We start from the raw sequence: 17708 nt of genomic DNA on the forward strand, positions 1-17708 counted from the left end.
CTCACCTGGTTATACATTTCAGGTACGTGTGTGCGGCGTGGAATGTGACGTTGCTTAGGGCGCGTTATGGCATGTGTGTCCTGGAAAGTAACTTGACTCTGAAATGAACACTGCTTGGGGTCTCGTGTCCGTACAGCCCTAACCGCATCCCTTGCAGTGTAACTGCAGGTCACTCCGTTTTACTGGTAGGAATCTCCTGGTTCCACCAGCCCACAGGGGATTATTGTGTCCGTCCGTCCGTCGTGCATCCAAAAATGGGAGGGGTGGGGCTGGGTGGGGTGGGGAGGGAGGGGCTGGGTGGGGTGGGGAGAGAGGGGCTGGGTGTGTGGGGGGGAGGGGCTGGGTGGGGTGGGGAGGGAGGGGCTGGGTGGGGAGGGAGGGGCTGGATGGGGTGGGAGGGTGGGGTGGGGAGGGTTGGTGGGGAGGGTGGGGAGGGTGGGCTGGGTGGGGAGGGGGGGAGGGTGGGTGGTGGGGGGGTGGGTGGTGGGTGGGGTGGGGGGGGGGAGGGTGGGGTGGGTGGGGAGGGTGGGGCTGGGGTGGGGAGGGTGGGGCTGGGGGTTGGGTGGGAAGGGGCTGGTCACCCCGTGGTGCCTTATAAAACTCAACGTTTAACCTACTCACGCCGGCTTGTGCCCGCCCTCACAGTCGCCATATTTGCAGAATACACCACGCCGCCGTTGACCCTGACCATTGACCGAGCAACCCAACGTTCCTACCAGCTCCCTCCGCAGGAATGTGTTCGTATCGTCTTCGTTTTTGCTGCCCAACCATGCCTCGGTTCCATTTCCTTAACGGCGTCGTATCAGACGGCGTTCATCGTGCTGGCGGGCGTGTGCGCATGCCTCTACTTCCTCTTCCTCACCTTCATGGTCTACCAAGTGTTCCGCAAACATCGGCGGCAAACGTTCCTTCCTGCCCCCATGTCTCGCGTGCGACGGCTGCATTATGAGGTGGCGTGCCCACTCGCTCGCACGGATGCTTAGTAACTCTGCTAGCTCGCTCACTCCTACGCTCGCTCGTCCACTCGCTCATCCACTCACATGTCCACTCCTCGCCACTCACTCGTCCACTCACTCGTCCACTCGCTCGCACGGATGCTTAGTAACTCTGCTAGCTCGCTCACCTCCCACGCTCGCCCATCCACTCACTCGTCCACTCCCTCGTCACTCATCTCGTTCCACTCACTCGTCCACCTACTCGCACGGATGTTAGTAACTCTGCTAGCTCGCTCACCCACGCTCGCTGTAGCACTCGCTCGGATGCCCGCTTCTTGCACAGACGCTTACGAAGTGCTACATAGCTTGCTCATCACACTGCTTACTAAGCGCTGGGGATGGCTTGTTCTCTCACATGCTTTCTCGCTCGTTCGCTCACTTGTACAGACGCTTAGTAATCACTAGCTTCCTCACTTACTCACTCACTCGCACACTTAGTCGCACAGATGCACGCTTGCTAACTCGCTAGCCTCGCCTCGCTTCACACGCTCACTCACTTGCACGGACGCTGATTAAGCGCTTGTTCGCTCGCTCACATCACTCACCTCGCCACTCAGTCGCACAGATGCACGCTTGCTAACTCGCTAGTTCGCTCACTCACTCGCTCACTCACTCGCTCACCTCACTCGCACACTCACTCGCTCACTCCCTCGCACGGATGCTATAAGCACTAAATTGCTCACTCAATCACACGCCTTACTTGCTCACTCACGATTTGCTTGAATTGCCCGATTCAGATTCTTTATTTGATTTTAAATAACAAATAGGTCACTGCATTGCCTTGTGGTAAATGTAGATGTGCTAAAAACAACTGTACCTAACAGTTTTTTATGTTACCAACTTAGGCCCGCTGAACTACGTAGCTCTTTTCAGAAGCGACTTGGCCACCAATAATAGCTCAACGAAGCGGCCTATCGTCACGTGGCAATTCATAGCAGTAGCCAAATACTCTAAACGTGCGATGTTGATTCTAAACGTGGAAGGGATTTTCCGAGGACCCGGAGAAAAAATTCACACGACGACCACAGAGAAGAAAGGCACGCAAACTCCAAATATACAGGTGTAATGTGAGGATATATCCGGCTCACTGACGTATCACAACTCGTCACGATGATTGGCTCTGCCGGTCCTGGTCCATAGCCAATGGGGGGAAGCCTAGGGGCGTGGCCCTGACGTCATGGAAAGGTGACAGCTGCAAGTAGAGGATTGGTTCTGCTGGCTTTGGCCACAGCCAATGGGGAGACGAGTCAGGGGCGTGGTCCCGGGAGCCTACGACGGAGCCTAGAATATTCCATGGAGGCTAACCAGGATTGGCGGAACGTACCGCGTGACCCGGGTATTAAATAGGGGTGGAGACGAACGACACGTGGTCAGAACGGGAACGAAGAGAGGAAGGGGCCACGCGGGAACAGGGCTCCGGGTTGCCACGTGGCAGTGCGTCTCTCCCGCTATCTGTCCCTCTCACGCTGCCTGTCAGCAGCGGGAAGGAAAGCTGTAATGCAAAGTGAATAAAAGACCGGATTCCAGAAGTCGCCTCAACGACCTTTATTACACAGGCATCATCAGGGTCGGGATCGAACCCATGACACAGCTGTATACCAGGCGAAGTAGTTAACAACATATGATGGTGGCTGTTGGTGATGGTTGTGGTGATGTGCAGGGTTTGATCTTCCGGTTCAAGTTCCTGATGCTGACCACCTTGGGTTGTGCTGCTCTCACGGTCATCTTCTTCATCATCAGCCAGGTGTGTGGAGCACTCTTCTTAGGTTTTTTCGGTAAAGTCACGTAGGTAAAAAATTAAAATTAATAAATAAAATAAAATCACAACGTTTTGGAGGCAACACAAGCTTCCGTCTTCAGGTGGAACCGTCACAGCCCCGACAGCTGTATCAAGTGTGGAGCACTCTTCGCCACCACGCCCACAACCACAGTGACATTCGTTGTTCAGTCTCGCCTGCCTCGCTGTTTGTTCTCTTGTCTTTAGTGTCGAGCTGTAGGGGAGCGGTTGCAGTGTACAGTGAAACCTTGGATTGCGAGCATAATTCGTTCCGGACACGTGCTCATGATTCAAAGCACTCGTATATCAAAGCGAATTTCCCCATAAGAAATAATGGAAATCATCTTCTTGGTTCTTTCGGTAAAGTCACGTAGAATGGAAATAATAAAATAATAAAAATAAAACATAATAAAATAATTCTCACGACGTTTCGGCCACAATGCTCAGGTGGAGAACAGGTCTGTCATTCAGACTGTCTACTCGACAGACCTGCTCTCCACCTGAGGACGGCTGCTTGCATTGTGGCCGAAACGTCGTGAGAATTATTTTATTATGTTTTATTTTTATTATTTTTTTTATTTCCATTCTACGTGACTTTACTGAAAGAACCAAGAAGATGAATCCCTGCAGTCACGAAAGCTTTAAATCGAAAAATAATGGAAACTCAGATGATTCATTCCACAACCCAAAAATATTAATGTAAAAATGATTAATACAAAATACCTTTTTATATTTTTATTATTGAAATTTAATATAAAGTAATCAAATGTATTAGTTAAATTTAATCATGGCTGGTGTGAGGGAGACGAGAGAGAGGAGAGGAGGAGGGGGTCATTGTTGCAGTACAGCTACTAAAGAACAGTCACTACACTTGGACACAAAATAAAAAAATGCTTTAGACACACACACCTGGTACACAAGACTACTGTAAACAGTCTACGCTCGCACGGATGTTGACTATATACGAGTGAGGCACGCCGACTGAGACCGAGCATGGGAGACGATTACCCACAATCCCGCAGAGAGAGAGAGAGAAGAACCATCGGCTCAGTTGTGATCACGTGACGCTCGGCAGACAGCGTATACTGTACGTACAGTACTCGTCTTGCAAAACACTCGCAGAACAAGTTACTCGCAATCCAAGGTTTCACTGTAGATTCCCGCTCACGTCCACGAACACCAGTGACGATTATCTGAACAGGTACCGGGCCTCCCCCTAGGTCGACTCGGCCTCAAATGAGTACCTGGTGCGGTGTGCAAATATTGCAAGTAGGGAGACAAGGCGGGCAGGCGGGCGTGGTGCTGGCCACCCGCTCCCTCGTGTGCCGTGCCGGCCTTTGTAGGTGCTCGCTAACAGCACTTGCCCCAACAGTCTGTTTGGACTAAGGGGAGGAGGGAACTTTGTCTTTGGCGGGGGCAGCGATGACGATGACGGCGATAGTGATGACGGTGAAGATGACGTGGATGTCAGATGAAGATGATTAAGATGGTGATGTTGACGGTGACGAGGACGACGATGATGATTGAGACAGTGATGGTAGTTGTGACGATGACGACGATGCTCACGACGTTGTCGATGACGATGACGACGATGATAATGACCGTCTTCAACGCGCCCTTACCCCCCCCGCCCCCCACCACCTCCTTGTAGGTGAACGAGGGTCACTGGAAGTGGGGCGACCGCACGGTGCACGTGAACGCGGCGTTCTTCACGGGCGTGTACGGCATGTGGAACATGTACGTCTTCTCCGTCATGTTCCTCTACGCGCCCTCGCACAAGCGCTACGGGGACACCGACCGCTCCGAAGGTGACGCTCGCTCCCTCGCGCAAAGACACAAAGATACCCCCCCCCCCCCTCTCTCACCGTGTAGCCTTAACACAGGCATGTCCAAAGTCCGGCCCGCGGGCAGATTTCATACGGTCCGCAGCTTCGGTCTTATAATGTGTTATTTATGGCTAGCCAAATCTGTCAGAATAAATACATCATAAAACTCATGGAAATTTAAGGTATTCTATACAGTTTGTTCAATGTTATCTGACTGAATGAAAGGCAGAATTGCGTTGTTCACGTCTGCCTGAGTGGCTTGTATTTTGTTACATTGTCACTTGAAAAATAAAGGTAATTGTGACAATAAAATTGTTTTATAACAATGTGTGTTTCCACGTAACTTTTGTGGTTAAAACAATGTCAAAAGGAACTATTGGCCCCCGGGCATCTTCACTTTATCAAATGTGGCCCATATTTCGATTTAAAGCTTTCGTGACTGCAGGGATTCATCTTCTTGGTTCTTTCGGTAAAGTCACGTAGAAGGGAAATAATAAAATAATTAAAATAAAACATAATAATAAAATAATTTTCACGACGTTTCGGCCACAACGCAAGCAGCCGTCCTCAGGTGAAACCAGGTCTGTCGAGGAGACAGCGTCTGAATGAAACAGCACACGTGCTTGGAGCATATATATAAGCTGGGTTGGGAGGGGGGGAAAGGGCACTTCGACAAAAGAATTTGCATATGAAGAGGAATTTAGCATATTTATGGGAAATGCAGGAATGTGATTAGTACTACTTATGCCCGTGCATTATGCAGGATTAGCAGCATCAATGGGAGGGGATATGGGAAATGCAGGTATGTGAATAGTACTAATTATGCCCGTGCATGATGCAGGATTAGCAGCATCACAGGGAGGGGATAGGGGTAGCATTAATAAAGGGAAGGAATGTTAATAGTATGTAGCTGCAGTAACTAAAACCAACACGTAAACAACTAAAGTATAAACTACATAGTATCATCAGTACTATGTAGTCGCCCTCTTTGCAAAAAGTTTGGACACCCCTGCCTTAATAGAACTTTGGGGGTCAAGTGCCGTTAGCGAGTTGAACCCGGTGAAGGACGCCACGCGGCATCTCACGGCGCGATGCCGATGGCACATTTGGGATAAAATTAGCGGGGAGAGGAAAACAAAAAAAACGTTAAATAATTCGCGAATGTTTCTTTTCGCAACCGCCACCACCGACTTTCACACCGTTCCTCCACCTCCACCCACCATGAACATGACGTATACTCCGACTGATGCTCCTACTCTTGTGGAGTGACTCGTGCAGCCAGCTATGGCTGCAGAGTTTGGTAGTACGTGTTGTTTACGTCGTTTATTGTGAAAATTCGGTCACAGTTCCTATGACCACTGTTTCATTGCTTTTATGGCTTTATTTTGGTGATTTTCGAAAAGTTTACTGTTTTGGCCATGTTTGTTGGTAGTACAGAGTTAGACTGATGGCCTTAATCTAAGTTGTCTTGTGGATGTTGTTGTTTGACTTGCATCCGACTAGGATTTTTGCACACAGCGTTGGTGTATGGTGCTTTTTTTCTGCAATATTTTGCTGTCTTTTCTTGGATTTTCTGTTTGCACTCAGTCACTTTAAGATGTTTTCTTGTTCATGTTTTTAAATCCTTTATATTAAGTTCACTTGCTTGCTTGCCCGCTTACGACCGTGCAAATCTTTCGGTCGTTTTTAACCTACTTCCCGTGATCCAATCGAGCTGACATTTAGCACACAGACTCGTTGTGCGTGACAATTTATTTTCGTGAAAATTTTTTTCCATAACTTTACACTTTTTAGGAAAAAAAAATTATATTTAATAACCAATTGCTTAATGGTGGCAGCCATTCATCTGACCCATAGGTGGCAGCCATCTCAAGCCAGAGGACGAGAGGACTCTAGCCGCCACGCATATAAAGGATTTATAGTGAAAAACTTAGTTTTTACGGGTAAATTTTTTTGTTTGTTGCGGTTGCACCCGATTCAAGAGCCGAATGGCTCACAGGGCTACACCTAATCGATGAACTTTGAACTTTGAACCACGGCAGGTGACATCGCCCTGGCCCACGGGGAGGAGCTGACCACGGCGACGACGGCGTTGGCAGGAGGCTCGAACACGGCACCCACCGAGGTCTACCGCCTCGCCGGCAAGGAGGCGCAGGAGTGATGCTGGCGTTGCCACGGCGACGACGACACGGCGACGGACACGGCGATGTTACGGTGTCGTCACGGCAACGACGTGGCAACGACGACACGTTGACGACACGGTGACGACACGGAAGCGGACACTGCCCCCTGTTGCCGGCGGCACTAGTCAGGCACAAATCTGCTTCGCTTCTGAGGTCTGACAGGAAAAATTTGACGGGTCATTGCAGGTGATATTGAAACGGGCTCATGTGTTATTCACCGCTTCCTAAATTCGTAAACGCTAAAAAAAACGGATGTGAAAATAAGCACAGTTTTTTTGGCGGGTTACATTATTTTATCATGTTTTGTCCACCAATTTTTAATTTGTGAACCCCCTTTTTTCGGCGTGCATACAGATAACTGATTGGAGAATAGAGGCAAATCGGACACCTGGTTTGTCTCTTGCAGAATTGGTAGCCTGGTCTCTGTGCATTGGCTGACACACAAATTTCCTGCTTCTAATTGTTTCGTAGAATCACTTTTCAATTGTCTTACAAATCAAAGTCATTGACGTGCCGAGTGAGAGTTGCCAATCCGATTACGCGCCAGACAAACGAACAACGCCGGATTACGGTCGCCTGTCTTCTGTTAACCGGACTACAATCGCGAGTTACCTCCCCGTTCCGTGCGCGGTGCTTTGGCGACGGCGATGGCGACGGAACGCCGCAGCAAACGACAAGGACGCTGCTCTGCACGCGCCACGCCGGTTCCATAGAACGCAGCTTGCGGAACGCTCCAATTTTACTCCACACTCGAACAAGACGCGGCGAGCACACGTCGAACGCCGCGCTAGTAGTAGTAGATGCCTTCGTAACAGGCTCCGCGTTCAGACAAAAAAACGCAAAGTGAAAACGGTTCAGTAATGTAACGATGAAGTGTGGCGAGGTACGGTGTACGACGACTACTACTACTACCACACGCACCGCGCGGTGAGATGGCAGGACGAATAACTGAGGGTACGCCGCCACCGCCGCCACGTTACTGTTAATTCCGCACACTGTATTACTGCACCGCTCACCGCTCAGCTGACGACACGGTAGCGACGTGTAATAACGGCGTGCGCGCGCTCCGCTTTGTAACCGACAATTGGTCCCCGATGGAATTAACCGCGTCACAGCGAAAACGCGTGATGGTGTGAACACGCGTTAAGTGAGGACTTAACGTATGCTACAATACTGGCGGAATGAAATTCTGGTCGAGTACACGCGTAAACTAAGTGGACAAAGCCGGGTTTTTTTTTTTAAATGCGCCACGCTCAAAATACTCCTCTTACTCGTCACGCCTTAGTAAAACTACTATACGCAGCATGTTTATGTAATACTAACCACGTGAAGCGAATACACCGCAGACATGTTGCTATGCACAGCACACTGATAGAACACTACGATGATGATGCTCATATACCAAGTTGGTGACCACTTGTATATGCCACGAAAATATAACACTCCTATGAGATCACTACAATGCACAATGGAACGCGACTGTACACACTGCTACGCCGTGCTCGCAGGAATTGCTCCACACCATCGCGCCGTTGCGCGCCACCATCATTTGCCGCCGTAGAAAATAACTGAAGCAACCGCGCACACACCGCTTTGGGAACCGCTACGTAACGCGCGCGACACTGCGTACATCGTACAAGTCGACTTTGGATACACCTTGCTCCAACTTCACTGTGCACAACTAAAACACACATCACGATAATGGATCGCACCCCCACCACACCCGCTGAAGTTTCACGCGCTTCACGCTATAAGAGAGCGTACTGCGCGCTCGACCCTAGCTTACCCAGTCAAGCAAACTACGAATGCAACGATGTAGCCCCGTCCGCGGTTCGATCGTCACGTTTTTGGATCTCAAACCAATATTTTTTATTTTTCGCCGTCGCCTAACTTGGGCAACCTGTCGCGGTACTAAATCTACGGACGCTAAAGTGGCGTGAACGATAAGATGTATCTTGTCGTATATTGACACACGAATCTATAGGTCGGCGGTGGGAAAACGTTTTCCTTATCAAGGGCCAAATTGGACTTTCGGATACCTTCGGCAGGGGCCGCCGCACGTCCTTGGCGTTATCCGACAGTAATGCGAGGAATAAGCGGAGGGACCCCACCTTTACCACACCAACGTGCGATGCCTTGCGACCGCTTTGCCTCTTGCTAGCGACGACAGTGTCGGGTCGAAAGTTCCGAATGAGACGGGACGGATGAAAGTCGTTTTCCCGGGCCTGGTGTGCCCAGGATTGTCCTTTTCTTTTCGAGGCGGCTAATATCTGCAAGTCTTCCCCCGGGATGTTAAAAAGTCACCCGTGGTTGTTTTGTCGTTTGCGCAAAATGATATGCCACTCAACGCGTTTACAATGCAGTTTCCCCCCTCTTCCAGGATCGTGGCATATTTTTATCCCCGTGACGCGCGCCCCAGTTTTTGTACCTCTGTAGGGTGGCAGCCCCGAAGTTGTTGGTAGGCCTCGAGTGGCCGCAGACTGTGAGAAATCAAGTCGCGGATTGTAGGTTGGACTTCATAGTGGCGCGAACTTGCGCAAATCGCAAACACTTTTTCCCCTCTTACGCACACCGCGGACAACTTGAATCGTGACGTGTTAAAGCAAACGGGGTCCACGCCTGAGCCGTCTGCCGTGCAACTTTGTTGCATGCAACGTAATCCCTTGCGCGTGGACATCATTGGGCGCCACGTTGGCGAGATGTTCACTACCTTGCCTTGTATACAGGAGGTGCTGGGTTCGATCCCGACCCTGACGCCTGCTGTATATTTGGGAGTTTCCGTGTTCTCCCCGTGGTCGTGTGGATTTTTCTCCGGGTCCTCCGGTTTTTCCCCGTCACATTCAGAAACCGCCATAAATTTCCACACAACGATAAGCCGTTTCGCCGAGCTATCGTTCGCGACAGCGAGGCCTTACCTGGTAAAATAAAAAATAGTTCATCGTTATTAAAATTATCTCTACTTTAAATCGATCAGCTCAGCGATTCAAAGCGCTGTATTTCATCACGCTTAGCATGACTTTGGCAAGCAATGTTATCCACAAAATGTTTTTTTCGTGTTAGATCTTCGCAAATATAAATGCGTCGTTTAAACCCGCCACGACCCGACACGGCCAATTCGCAAACAAAACTGGTGACGAATTGCCACGTTCTTTTTTACGTGACGGACCTTACTACTAATTGGCTGTGTCGGGTGGTGGCGGTTTTCACGACACATTTATATCTATACGCGCGATCTAACCCCCCAAAAAAACCTCTCGTAGTATTTCATCACGTTGACATGTTTTTTGGCACAACTATTTGCTCAGATGCGGACAAAGCAGTCGCGGGCGACGATTAAGTTTGCCGCGAATTCGAAAGCCGTTTGGTCGCAGCAGCTGATCCGCTCGGGTGTGGGGAACCCGGCTTTAAGATTCGATTTTAAGTTGCCAAATCGCTACGTGTCCATCATCTTCGTCGTCGCTTCCACACACGGCACAACATCGAGTTCACATTTCACAGCGGAAGTGGGGAATATTTATACTTTGGTTGGAGTGGAACAGCAGTAGTTTTTAGGTCGATTTGTCTTCTTTTGCCTCAAGTAAGCAGGATGCGGTTGCCTTAATGCGCGTAAGTAGCGTTGTACGTACTCGCGGAACATTTCTGTCTTGTACTACATACGATAGTTTTTTTTTAGTTTTTTTAGTGCATCAAGGAGCATCGTGTTGGTACATCGGTTACTACCCCTGAGGTAGCATTAAATATATATCATTTTTTATATAACGGTAGAACATTAGCTTTTGTAGCTCGCGTAAATTAATACATTTACGTCCGTTACGATGACATAAAGGTAGTTTGCCGTTTCGATTTTTTTTACACGTAGAGCATCACGTTAGCAGCGTGCTTAGTGAGCGAAGGGGGCGAGGGTGTTCGTCGCGAACCGTAACACACAAAACAAAAACAAGCTAACTACCCTAAGTGCCTTGCGTTGTTTTCCAGAAGTGTTCCCTCCCCCCACGACCCCTCGGATCGAAAGCCGTCACATGGACCTCGCGTCACGTGGCGAAGCTATGCTCCCCCCCTCTCCTCTCTCTCGCGGTGCAGTGTCACCACGGACGTGGCCCGCTCGACTCATGTTGCAACCCAAGTATCGTTGCGGACGGGCACGCGATGCAAACACGCGCGCGGTCAATCTCCGCTGCTGGATGATGAGGCCCCCTTACCACTTTCGTGCGGTTTATTTGACCGCACATTGCCGAGGCGTTTGCCCAGTGCCATAACCTCCCCCCCCCCCCCCCCCCCCCGTTGCTGTTACCCTATGTTTGTAATCGCCTCCGTTGCCCTCCCACCGCTAACACTGAGATCTCTTGCCGAGGGTTGACTTGCGGGGGCGGCGGGGGGCGGGGGTTTATTGACGCGCGAAAGCGAGGCTTTGCGACGGCTTTCCAGCGTAAACGAAATGTAGTGACATTAAAGTATTTTACACAGTCTTCCTCGACCGCCTGTCCTCGTGTTGCTTGCATCGGTCGATGTCATTGCCTCCTTTGACAAACTCGTGCACCCAGATGCGTTGGCTCGGCCTACAGAGTTCCTCATTCTGGTCGAATTGCCCGATGATGCTGGATGTAATTACCGGCGAAACGTCGTACGAGTCAAAAATTGCAAATGTTGTGGATTCACTCCTCAACACACCGGTGGGCTAAAGTAGTGAACTATTTGTCTTTTGATAATTGGTTTTTTACCCTTCTATCTGGCAACAAAACTGACACCTTTTTTATAAGGAGTCATGTTTGCATAGACCACAATACCTGCAGCCATAATGCAAACAAAAAACATGATTGCTGCAGGTATTGTGGTCTATGTAAACATGATTCCTTGTAAAAAATGTCAGTTTTGTTGCCAGATAGAAGGGTAAAAAACTATTATCATATTTTTTACTGGCAAATGAGGTTCCAATGGTATTTGTCTTTTGTCAACGTGACACTTTTTTTTTGCTGATTGGCCATGTCGGGTGGTGGAGGGTTACGACACATTTATAAATAACGCGATCTAACCCAAACACGTTTAGTAATAGGTTTTTACCCTTTTATCTGGTACAAAAACTGACACCTTTATACAACGGATCATGTTTGCTATAACCACAAGCAGTCAAAATGCAAACAAAAAGAAACAACTCTGATAATGATAAGCACTGTCCTTGAAGTTGATTGGTCCACACCCGAGACAGCTTTTCTTAGAGCCTAGTCTCACTTGGTGTTGGACCAGATGACGCCAAAAGGCGTACAACTCAAAGACAGCGCACTATCAGAGTATTAAAAGCTCGGGGTAAGCATTTACACTACGAGACCTCCTTTACCAGTGGCAAAATATAGTGATAGGTTTTTACCCTTTCAACTGGTACAAAAACTGACACCTCTATACAAGGCATCATGTTTGCAATAACCACAACACAAGCAGTCAAAATGCAAACAAAAATAAACAACTCTGATGATTATAATGATATGCACTGTCCTTGAAGTTGATTGGTCCACACCCGAGACAACCCATGGCACCTGGGTCTGTCCCGAGACCTGCACCTAGCCTGGTACAGCTGGTGGTGCATCTACCGGTCATCTCAGTCAGCCAGCCCATGGCACCTGGGTCTGTCCCGAGACATGCACCCAGCCTGGTACAGCTGGTGGTGCATCTACCGGTCATCTCAGTCGGCCAACCCATGGCACCTGGGTCTGTCCCGAGACCTGCACCTAGCCTGGTACAGCTGGTGGTGCATCTACCGGTCATCTCAGTCAGCCAGCCCATGGCACCTGGGTCTGTCCCGAGACATGCACCCAGCCTGGTACAGCTGGTGGTGCATCTACTGGTCATCTCAGTCGGCCAACCCATGGCACCTGGGTCTGTCCCGAGACCCTCCTGCACCTAGCCTGGTACAGCTGGTGGTGCATCTACCAGTCATCTCAGCCAACCCACGGCACCTAGCCTGGTACAGCTGGTGGTGCATCTACCGGTCATCTCAGTCAGCCAACCCACGGCACCTGGGTCTGTCCCGTGACCTGCCAGCAGCGAGCCTTCGACACTTCACGTGGCAGCCTCAAAGTGCACGTGGCCTGGCACAGGGGCTGTGGCGACGTCACCGAATGGTGTTTAGGGGGCGGGGCGACGCGGACGATGACGTCACAGCGTTCCATTTTTTTTGTTCTCCAACGTCACTCGATGGGATCGCTCTCCCTACGTCACGTGACCACCACCCACCAGCCCCAACCCACACCACCCAGCCCCACTCACACCACCCTGCCCCACCACCCAGCCCCACTAACACCACCCAGCCCCACCCACACCACCCAGCCCCACCACCCATCCACACCACCCAGCCCCACCCACACCACCCAGCCCCACTCCCACCACCCATCCCCACCCACACCACCCATCCACACCACCCAGCCCCACTCACACCACCCAGCCCCACCCACACCACCCAGCCCAACCCACACCACCCAGCCCCACCACCCATCCACACCACCCAGCCCCACCCACACCACCCAGCCCCACTCCCACCACCCATCCACACCACCCAGCCCCACCACCCAGCCCCACCCACACCACCCAGCCCCACTCCCACCACCCATCCCCACCCACACCACCCATCCCCACTCACACCACCCAGCCCCACCACCCAGCCCCACCACCCAGCCCCACCCACACCACCCAGCCCCACTCACACCACCCAGCCCCACCACCCAGCCCCACCCACACCACCCTGCCCCACCACCCAGCCCCTCTAACACCACCCAGCCCCACTCCCACCACCCATCCCCACCCCCACCACCCAGCCCCACCCCCACCACCCAGCCCCACCCACACCACCCAGCCCCACTAACACCACCCATCCCCACCCACACCACCCAGCCCCACCCACACTACCCAGCCCCACTAACACCACCCAGCCCCACCCACACCACCCAGCCCCACTCACACACCCACACCACCCAGCCCCACTCACACCACCCAGCCCCACCCACTCCACCCAGCCCCACCACCCAGCCCCACCTACACACCCCATCCCCACCAACACCCACCCAGCCCCACTCACACCACCCAGCCCCACCACCCAGCCCCACCCACACCACCCAGCCCAACCCACACCACCCAGCCCCACCACCCATCCACACCACCCAGCCCCACCCACACCACCCAGCCCCACTCCCACCACCCATCCACACCACCCAGCCCCACTCACACCACCCAGCCCCACCACCCAGCCCCACCCACACCACCCAGCCCCACTCCCACCACCCATCCCCACCCACACCACCCATCCCCACTCACACCACCCAGCCCCACCACCCAGCCCCACCACCCAGCCCCACCCACACCACCCAGCCCCACTCACACCACCCACCCCCACCACCCAGCCCCACCCCCACCACCCAGCCCCACCCACACCACCCAGCCCCACTAACACCACCCATCCCCACCCACACCACCCAGCCCCACCCACACTACCCAGCCCCACTAACACCACCCAGCCCCACCCACACCACCCAGCCCCACTCACACACCCACACCACCCAGCCCCACTCACACCACCCAGCCCCACCCACTCCACCCAGCCCCACCACCCAGCCCCACCTACACACCCCATCCCCACCAACACCCACCCAGCCCCACTCACACCACCCAGCCCCACCCACACCCACCCAGCCCCACTCCCTCTCAAACAAGGCGATCAGCTCTTGAGGAATGGAGGGCCAAAGGCACGCGGTGGGGAGTGGTGGCGCAGCGGTTAGCGCGCCCCATCGTTCCATTCCCGCTCACGGCCACCGGACAAGGCGGTGACGGATTCTCCGAACCGGTTCGCGGGCCTCCACCTAGGTCGACTCGGCCTCAAACGAGTAAACCCGCAGGTGTAGCTGCTACTCGCTCACAGCCACTTGCCCCTAGAGTCGGCGAAGGCTACACGGGGTACCTTTGTCAACCCACCCCCCGGGCAAGGATCGATTCCTCTAACGACTCCACGCGATCCACCGCGGAATCGATTCGATTTCGATTCTTGGAAAAGATGTTTTGCCATGTGTTGAGGTTTACATGGAAATGCTTGGAGGTAACGATTTAGCAACAAGTCTATGTATTTTACAAGGTACAAAGTTCCCACTGAGGCTACGTTGCCATTATTCTTTCAGGGAAGTGACCTGGGCCGTCGCAAATGATGATAGCGACGACGAAGAGGACTTTTCGCATGGGAATTGTTGTGTATGGCAGGAGCCAAATTAACTCTCATTTTTTATTATTTTATTACAAGCTTTTATTTAACTCACTCTGTCTGTTGTTGTCGTATCCTCAAATGTTGTAACTAAAGTTTAACCCACTTCCCAATGCGGTATCGACTGCAAACTTCGTATAGTTATGTCTTACTGATGACAATACTCAGACGCTGTCTTTCTGACAGACCTGTTTTTCACCTGAGGACGGCTGCTTGCGTTGTGGCCGAAACGTCGTGAGAATTATTTTATTATGTTTTATTATTTTATTATTTCTATTCTACGTGACTTTACCGAAAGAACCAAGAAAATGAATACTATATTCTTTCATAAAAAATTTTAAATGGATTTTTAAACAATCTTTTTACACGCTTTCTATTAACTCACTCTGTTGTTGTATTCTCAAATCTTGTAACTAAATTTTAACCCACTTCCCAATGTGCTATCGACTGCAAACTTGGTATAGTTATGTCTTACTGATGACAATACTATATTCTATCATTAAAATGTGAATGGATTTTTAAACAATCTTTTTACACGCTTTCTATTAACTCACTCTGTCTGTTGTTGTCGTATCCTCAATTTGTAACTCAATTTTAACCAACTTCCCAATGTGCAAACTTCGTATACTTATGTCATACTGATGACAACACTATATTTCATCATAAAAAATATATTTTTAAACAATCTTTTACGCGCTTTTTATTTAACTCACTCTGTCTGTTGTCGTATCCTCAATTTGTAACTAAAGTTTAACCCACTTCCCAATGTGGCATTGACTGCAAACTTGGTATACTTATGTCTTACTGATGACAATACTATATTCTATCATACATTTTTTAATGAATGTTTAAACGCTCTTTTTACACGGTTTCTATTAACTCACTCTGTTGTTGTGTCCTCACATCTTGTAACTAAATTTTAACCCACTTCCCAATGCGGTATCGACTGCAGACTTGGTATACTTATGTCATACTGATGACAATACTATATTCTACCATTAAAATACATATTTTTAAACATTTTTTACATGTTATGTTTCGGCTTGGGTCTAATTGTCCACACGTTGGCTGTAAATCACGTTGTGGCAAGCTTCGGGGCCACTTCGTGGAGTCGTGGAGTTCTTCCATTACCAGTAGTGTACATTTCATTAAAGCGTGTTTCTAAAAAAGTATTTTTAAATGACTTATTTTTAAAACGGCGTGATGTTGATTCTAAATGTGGAGGGGTGGTGGTGGTGGGTGAGTAAACACGCGATCAACACGGTGAGAGAGAGAGCGCAAATACATTATCACAGACACATTCAGACCATATTGGTCAGTTCTAGATTTGAAGCTTTCGTGACTGCAAGGATTCATATTCTTAGGTTTTTTCGGTAAAGTCACGTAGGTAAAATATTAAAATTAATAAAAGTAAAATAAAATAAAAATCACGACGTTTCGGAGGCAACACAAGCTTCCGTCTTCAGGTGGAACCGTCACAGCCACGACAGCTGTATCAAGTGAATGAGAGATTGCAGGAGCTACCACTCCGTTTATATAATGGTTGGAGTGGTAGCTCTTGCAATCTCTCATTTACTTGATACAGCTGTCGTGGCTGTGACGGTTCCACCTGATGACGAAGACTTGTGTTGCCTCCGAAACGTCGTGATTTTTATTTTATTTTACTTTTATTAATTTTAATGTTTTACCTACGTGACTTTACCGAAAACACCTAAGAACATATTGGTCAGCCCCGTGCCCCTTTATAAATCTCAACGTTCACCCTATGAAGTCCAATCACAAGGGAGAAACACAAAAGGGACCGTCCATAAATGACGTCACGCGATTTTGGACGATTTTTGACCCCCCCCCCCCTCCTTCGTCACACGGCAAAATAAAATATTGCACGAAAACTTCAAATCTAGAACGGGTGGGGGGGGGGGGGGGACTCAGGATGAAAGTTACTAATTGACAATTTGCTCAAATCCAGAAATCCCCAAGCTTGGGCAAGACACCAACATCACCAGCAAAACTCCAAAAGTATGAATCCTTGAAGTCAAGTTCAAGTTCATGTATCAGGTGTAGCCCTGTGAGCCATTCGGCTCTTGAATCGGGTGCAACCGCAGCAAACAAAAAACACGAACAAAAAACATCTTAAAGTGAATATGTGACTAAGTGCAAACAGAAAATCCAAGAAAAGACAGCAAAATATTGTACGAAAACTTCAAATCGAGAACGGGGGGTGGGGGTGGGGGGTTGACTCAGGATGAAAGTTACTAAATGACAAATTCATAATCAACGTTTTTGGGTTTAGATCGCGTTATTTATAAATGTGTCGTAACCCTCCACCACCCGACACGGCCAATCAGTAAAAAAAGTGTCACGTTGACAAAAGACAAATAGTTCACTGCTTTAGCCCACCGGTGTGTTGAAGTGTGAAACCACAACAATTTACAATTTGAGTAGTACGACGTTTCGCTGGTAATTGCATCCAGCATCTTGCTAAAGTCCACCAATCCCCAAGCTTGGGCAAGCAAGACACCAACATCACCAGCCAGTCACAGACACACAAACCACGACACAAACACCACCCAGCCGTCAGTACATCGATGAGAATTGACCCCTTAAAGTTGAACTCTAGAAAACACATGGGGTGGTGGTGGTTGGGGGGGGGTCATACTCTCTGGTTTCATCGGTAAAGTCACCGCAAGTAAA

At 50.0% G+C, this 17708-nt stretch overlaps 1 protein-coding gene across 1 annotated transcript; it reads left to right on the forward strand.

The window, feature by feature from the left end:
- Positions 1–806: 806 nt before the first annotated feature.
- LOC133361515 (protein wntless homolog) lies at positions 807–11255 on the forward strand (the record flags this gene model as incomplete). The annotated part of the gene is made up of 4 exons (XM_061580435.1): positions 807–950; positions 2656–2739; positions 4424–4580; positions 6641–11255. Coding segments are annotated over 4 exons (504 nt in total), but the record flags the coding sequence as incomplete, so codon positions are not given.
- Positions 11256–17708: the final 6453 nt, after the last annotated feature.

This window comes from Lethenteron reissneri, unplaced genomic scaffold (genome assembly GCF_015708825.2).
Source record: "Lethenteron reissneri isolate LAM-NWPU_2019-01 unplaced genomic scaffold, ASM1570882v1 scaffold_1125, whole genome shotgun sequence".
Lineage (NCBI taxonomy): Eukaryota > Metazoa > Chordata > Hyperoartia > Petromyzontiformes > Petromyzontidae > Lethenteron > Lethenteron reissneri.